This window comes from Phalaenopsis equestris, unplaced genomic scaffold (assembly GCF_001263595.1).
Source record: "Phalaenopsis equestris unplaced genomic scaffold, ASM126359v1 Scaffold203579, whole genome shotgun sequence".
Taxonomy (NCBI): Eukaryota; Viridiplantae; Streptophyta; class Magnoliopsida; order Asparagales; family Orchidaceae; genus Phalaenopsis; species Phalaenopsis equestris.
The window spans coordinates 78,816-85,983 of NW_018223193.1; the positions used below are offsets into that span (position 1 = coordinate 78,816).

A 7,168-nucleotide genomic window follows, 5' to 3' on the forward strand; every position below is an offset into this window, starting at 1 on the left:
GAGCTACCGCTTCTGATACCTGTCATGTGGTTCGATGCGTCATCTCTCTCGAAACCCGTGTTTGCATCTTATTTCCGATACAGGCTCGACCTAAAGACTATCAATTACATTAAAAGAGAAAAGAGACTCAACCTAGATAAAACGAGAGTTAGTTGAGAAAGCTATGTAATACACATAACGAGGTGTGCTTTATAATTGGGGGAGCTAAATAGCACCTGCAAGCAAAAATATTAGAAATCATTGCAGACTTATAATAGTACCTGTGTATGTGCAAGTATGGGCATGACTCCCTACAGAAGAACACTCCACTATATTATCAGACATATCAAGCACACTAGCCCATGAAAAAGTTGAAATGTGACAAATGGCTAGCATAAAGCAACACAGCACAAAACAATAGCCAGAGACATCCAAAAAATACTACCTAGCATCCTAAATCCTAGCTCAGCACACCATCTAATGATAAATGTCCTAACCAGCATCTAAGTGCAGAGTAAGTTTTCGAGTTGGTATAACTTTAATGGGGTCATCGCGCTGACCCCATCCTAAGTGTCTAAAGGATCTAAAAGGTGTCATCCAAGATGTTTTTTAAAGGGTTGGCCTTATATTGGCCTAGCTCTGATATATGCATAGTTTTAAAATATGACGAGCGTAATAAGTAAAATACATTTTTTTTAGTTTAAAATAAGAGTCCTTAAATGCAGGCTCGTAACATGCAAGGGTTACATGAGTTAGATTCCATGGATCATTAGCATTGTCATACTCGTGTCAATCCCGATGACTTAACTTGTATTGCTTATGGGGATCAACCCAACAAACAATGCTGTTAAGACATCGCAACCATGAAGATAATGACTTTGCATATGAGTCACTCTCCTGTCTAGCCTGACTCGCTATCCATACAAGCATATAAATGTAAATGCAAGCAATCAAATGACATAAGTGGTGACGAAGACTATGCCGTGAAGATAATGACTCAGGAAAAAATGGGCATACTGTGACGGCAGCGACCCGAAAAAGGTATGCTGATGTGGCAGTGACCTAAAGGAATGGCCATGTCGTGACGACAGCATCCCGAAGTGGGTATGTTGAGGTGGCAGTGACCCAAAGGGATGGAGATGTCGTGGCGGCAGCGGCCCAAATAGAGTATGCCGATGAGATAATGATCCAAAGGGATGGGCATGCTGTGGCGGCAGCAGTTTGAAAAGGATATGCCAGTGAGACAGTGACCTAATAGGTGGGCATGCCTTGGCGGCAACGACCCGAAAAGGGTATGCCGGTGAGATAGTGACCTAAAGGGATGTGCGGCTCAAGCAAATGACATTGATCATGTTGGCAAACACATACATGATGCAGTGCAACATGCAAGTAGGCAAACATGAACGTGCACATGCACAACATGGAATAGTGCAAGTGGTTGATCGATTATGACAAGATAATCGGTCGAACCAAAGTGCTGTGTCAATTGGGTCGGGATGGCCATTCATGGCACAAGTGGTGCCGACCGGTCTGGGACGATCGATTGAGGCACAACTTGTTCCGACCGGTCTGAGACAACCAATCAAGGCTCAAATGGTGCAAGTGCAAATGCAATATGCAAGATAACCCATGCAAGATACACATGACATAATCCAAGGCAAGCAAACATGCTCGATGGCAAACCATGGTCGTGTTAACATCCTCGCTTAGGAACCTAGGGTTTTTCTCTTGGATATGCGACATTGCCGCCTCCCGCTTCTCCGAAGTGTGTGGGGAGTTTCTCCCCTGATTTTCAATGGAGAAACAGTCCACGACATTGTAAAATAGACTAGCTACAAAGTTTTTTCTATTTCACAAACTCCTCAAGTTTTTGCAAAGTGAGCTAGCTACAAAGCTTTTCTCACTTTGCCAAGTCAAATCTCTTAATTTTTCCAAGAAAATTGGGGAATTCAAAGCAAGGGGGAGAAGAGACTATGTTCACAACAAAGGGATTCACTCGGCTCTACGAAGGGTGTTTGGCCATGCATGAAAAACCCTAACTTAAAGGTTCACTCTAGGAAGATCAACGATCCATCACATAGGCACATGACTGCGCTGGCTAACAGCGGCAGGAGCACGCACTCCGTGTGGGTAATCGGACCCACATGCCTACCACAATTAAAACCTAAGGCTAGTTATGGGAAGGAATGCAAAGGAGAAGAAAATCTAACCACCGTGGAGTTTGCTCTACTTCAACCAGAGTTCAAAATGAATCTCTCCTAGAAGGTATGAGAAGCCCATAAGTCCTTCCCAAAGAATGGAAGAATCTCTCCTAGTCAGAGAGTTCGTTGGAGTTCGCTGAAGTTCGCCGTACTTGCCTTCCCCAAGCTAGGATGTCGCTTGCCTAGGCGTGCTCCTCGGAACCTTCGCCGGAGAGGATGAAGGACAACCTACAAGAAGAGGTGGAGAATAGTTCAATCTCTTGCACTCCCCATCAAGCAAAACTCCAAAGTTCCAAGCCCTCAAGGAAGAAGATGATTTTCCAAGAAGAAGAGGTAATGGAGAAGGAGGAGGTGAAAAATGAAGTAGTGGAGAAGGGAAACCCTAGCTCTCCAAGGAAGAAACCTCACCACACTCTCCAAAAGCTCCCTTGCACTCCTCGGCTCCTCTGCAGCAAAATGGCATCCCTCTACGAATGGGAGAGGTTGCTCGGTTAAGCCAACCGAGCACCTTCAAAATGACCACAAAGGCCCCCAATAGATGCTCAAGAAGCTTTTAAAGTGAGGGCAAAAGTGTCCTTTCACACCACCGTTTCCCACTCCCCAGGCTGATGAATGAAATCCCTGCGAAAACGATGGCTTTGGGAGTCGAAACGGCGTAAAAAAAAGGCCTAAAATCGTGCCTAGAAACTGACTGTGGCCATGCATGTTGAGGCCTTAGCCATGCATGTTGAGGCCTAAAATCGCCACTCACCCTAGCTCCAAGGCCCTAGCCATGCATGTTGAGGCCTTGGCGCCGCCTAGGCACCAAGCTCTCGGGAAAATGATGATTTTTGGTTTGTTTGGCACCTTGGCGTCCTGTATCTTCGACGGTCCAGAAAGGTATTTTGGGACCGTGAGCTCCCGGGATGACTCATGGGCTTCGGTTTAGTCCAAAACCCCGTTTTTCGCCGGGAGCGCCTAACAACAGATTTTTTTGATCCAGAAGCTATGGTAGACTCTATGTGAGTGAAATACAGTCTTATAATTTCAAAATGATGTATTCTCGTCGGTCATTTATCTGAGAAATGAATATTTACGGTTGTCCTAAACTGCGATGTGGGTAAGGTGTCATGAACCCTAATTTTCCCGTAGCGCACGTAAGTAAACTCTATGATTTTCTATGGCCATGGGAGGCTCTGGATGGACGTGACTTCTAATCATCAAGGCACCAACCATGCCTCACATTCTGGATGGGCCTTTCGGAGAGAATTTTCCCTGATAGGGCTGAATTGCCACCGAACTTAGCTACTTTCCCCGAACAAGTGCCAGAAAGTCCCGGGTTGGTGTCTTGTGCTATTAGATGCTACAAACGAGCCATAGATTGCTTTAAGCCGTGCAAGTGGATACCCTACTCATGCGATATCAAAAATTGATGCTAATAATAACCATATTAGTCTCCGAGAGGCCTAGTCATATGCCATGGTGAAGTTCATCTTTTGGAATTAAAAGTGGAAACACATTTAGAAAGAACAATTACCAAACACTTTTAAAAAAAAATGCATGTTTGATTTAACTTCAAACTACTATTTGGCAATATTTGGCTTACAATTAAACAAAGAGTATACAAGATGCCCTTGAGGATAACCATAGTTATTAACTTTTCCAGTCTTAAAAATGTAAGCAAAATTGTATTTTACAGTCAATGTAGCTTGATACTAGAAATCACTAATATCTCGTAGTTGATTTTTTCATCAGCATGAAAGTTAACTTAAAAGCAGTCATAGCAATATGGGTACAATTACTAAACATTTTTCAAAATGAGCGAAGACTTTCCACCCTGGGATAAGATAGCATCCTATAGATCTTGTCTTAAATGCATGATGTATTAGAAGTGCTTTATTAATTTATATGAATCTTTTTATGCTATTAAGGCTTATACCTTTTTGTTAGAAAGAGAATGTCAAGATTCAGCCCAGTAACTTTGCATTTTCAAGACGTGAATGAAAAGTAGGACGCTATTGTTTTACCACAGCATTTACCATAATTCACAATGATCATCCAAACAATAAACTAAAACACAATTTCTAATATATCATTCAAACAAAATAATAAAAATATCTAGTTGCGACAATAATTTAATAAATAAACATAACACAAGATAAAATGTTTTTCTAATACCTATTTTGTATTTGCTCATCTTATTCTGTAAACAATTTCTTCTGTCAGTTATTTAATTAGAAGAATATTGTCATTGTCAGGTCTTAAGTTCTAGATGAGAAAAATGGAGGGTTGTGTTAAGTAGTCGATAACCAATGTAAAGTTTTTGTCGAAAAAAATCATGACAAAATCATTATGTAATGCTAGGGCGTCTACTTGAAGTTATGCGCTTTATGACCTAAATATAGTGACAAATGTGCAAAGAGACATCTGAGTGTAGTGTCAAGTAAGCAAGAGTTTCCACATTATAATGGTGGCTATCGTCTCTAGCTTCTATAACTTTTTCATTCATTTCTCTTGATAACCTTTGACATTTCACTAGCATGTAGGTTATATCTTAGCTGCGTGATTAATCATCTTTGAAGTCTTTTATGCCAACGCATCAGCTTGTGTAGCACAGATATGGTTGCCATCCTAGCTTGCTTATTGGCGCTGATGGGAATGCTCCAATGCTCAAGATCTAATCAACAGTTGATATGGCACTCATTTTATGTAGGGCTGGTGCTTGCTGTCTTTTGGTCATATTTCATGTTAAGGTAAATTCTCTTATCCAAGTCTGCCTCTGGACTCGGTGCTGTTTAGTTTGTATTCTTTAAATTTCTTTCTGACTTCTTGCTCATATATTTTGGTTTGCTCAGCCGTTTTTCCTATCATTCTTACTTTCATTGAACAGTTTGCCAAAATTCCGTTGGGATATACTTTGGCTTCCCTTTGGACCTTTGAGGTATTTTGTGGTTCTTTTTCCCCACTATATCTGCATCAAAATCTAAAAATATTTATACATTATTAGTATTTCCATCCTGCCATCAGTTTTTTTCAGTAGTTGTGTACATTCACAATTAGATATTGAAGAATTTATTTGTTAACATCTGTATCTGTCCGATGCTTACAGTGCTGCCAGTATATGCCTCTATGTTGACCACTTAATCGAGTCTTCAAGGAAAGAGATAAGATCTCTTCAAAACTTCGTGTATGAGTATAAAAGAAAGTGAGCAATCAGCATACTTTCAGATAGCTTCAGCTGTAATTCCATGCCTTCTAAACTTAGAAATATTCAGATGCTGTGAATATGCGTAGATGTTACTTATTTTGCCAAGTTTTCATAGTAAAAAATGCCCATGAAATGTGAGCTTGGAACCGAAATGCTTGTATTCGTTACAGGAATATGGCTCTGACCTTCAAAGCAAGTTGTGTGAATGAAGCAGGCTTCTTTTTCGTATTGCGCTCTTGCCCAGCAAAAATAAGAGTTATATATATATATATATATATATTACAACCGAAAAAAATTTACATCAAAATGTCAAAGCTTCCAATATATATATATATATATATATATAAAGAATTTGAGAGGGAATTTTATTGATATGGTAAAAAAGATAAGGGGTGGAGGTTCCAAAATACAAATTAAACAAAAAAAACTTATGGATCCTCCACCGCATTACAATGTACGCAGAAATTACTTCAAAACATACAAGTAAACCTGTAAAAATGTAACTACATTGTTGGTTTCGACATCAAATATAAGGTAATCTCAATGAGTCACCATTTAGCAAAGGTTGAAGTGATGGGGATGGTACGCGATCGATAATAACTTCAGCAGATAAAGATCCTTGTTTAGCAAGCCAATGTGTCGGACGTTATCTTCAGCCTGCTGATAGGAAAATTAGAGTCGGTCCTTTGGGGGAAATGAGTCTGCATCGGTTAAGCACAGCTCACCCCAACCAATTGACCAATATATCCCCATTATATCCTTAAGAAGCTTCTAAAGTTGGGCTAAAAGAGTAATTTTCATCCTTTTTTCCCATCATTAAGGACCATCATCACCCACATATAATTTTGGCTGCCTTAGGAGTCAAAATGGTACAAAAAATGGCTATTTTCCATGACCACGGAAGAGACTGGCGCCTAGGCCCCTAGACCATAGTGCCTAGATGCTAGGTTGGCATCTTGGCACCAGGCTCCTAGTACTAGACTTTGAGATGCTTAGCTTATATGTCTAGTAAGACATTTAGGGTGCCCAGACTCTTGGGGTTAATGCCTATGCGTTAATATAGCTTTGAAAACCATTGTTTTAAGTGGGAGTGACCAACGAAAGATTGTTTGATCTGTAAGCTACGGGAGTCTCCATATGAATGAAAGGTATTCCCATAAATTTAGAATTGAGTATTTTGATCAACAATTCTATGGTGAAATCATTGTCAATTGTTTCCCTAAACTACGACATGGGTAGGGTGTCCCAAACCTTAATTTTTCAGTAGCAAGCATAAGAGGAGTCCATGATTTTCCTTGGCTTGAACAAGTGCTATCCATCCATCCTATCCCCTTTCCTTGAACAAGTGCTAGAGAGTTCCAGGTGGGTGTCTAAAGCTACGAGACACTACAGATGAACCGTATACTATCTTGAGTCATAAAAGTGGACACTTTACAATTTTTATATCAAAAATTGATGCCAACAAAGGAGTCCCATAAAGTGTGTTGCGTGGGTAAGGCACAATGCACTTATTGGTAGTTGCTTTAGTTCTAATCAAGCTAATGTTAGTTGTGTAACCTACATGACCCAAGTGACAAAAAAGAGCTAAATGCCCTTGGAAAGAATGCTCTGAGATTCATATCCACTCCTAAAGGGTGAGAAGGAATGTACATGGGACTTACATCCAACCCAAAAGGTGGGTTCAGAGGTTGTACAAGCATGACCCTGAGGGGGATGTCTAGAGGTCGTAGGGGCATGACCACATGGGGTAGGTTCAAAGGCCATAGTGTTATGACCTAATAATGGGTTTAGGGGCTATAGA

General features: G+C 40.6%; 1 protein-coding gene across 2 annotated transcripts in view; it reads left to right on the forward strand.

Annotated features, from left to right (window-relative positions):
- Positions 1-5,595, forward strand: part of LOC110036190 — a 45,291-nt gene extending 39,696 nt beyond the window's left edge. The window contains exons 5-8 of one of the 2 annotated variants that reach the window (XR_002295216.1): positions 4,777-4,912; positions 5,050-5,100; positions 5,269-5,501; positions 5,538-5,595. Coding sequence is in view for 1 of the 2 variants with exons in the window: in XM_020740578.1 (XP_020596237.1) it covers positions 4,777-4,912; positions 5,050-5,100; positions 5,269-5,368 (287 nt within the window). In the remaining variant the exon portion in view is untranslated. Of the gene's footprint in view, positions 1-4,776; positions 4,913-5,049; positions 5,101-5,268 lie in introns of both variants that reach the window. The other variant, XM_020740578.1, reaches the window with a different exon arrangement.
- The last annotated feature ends 1,573 nt before the right edge of the window (positions 5,596-7,168 follow it).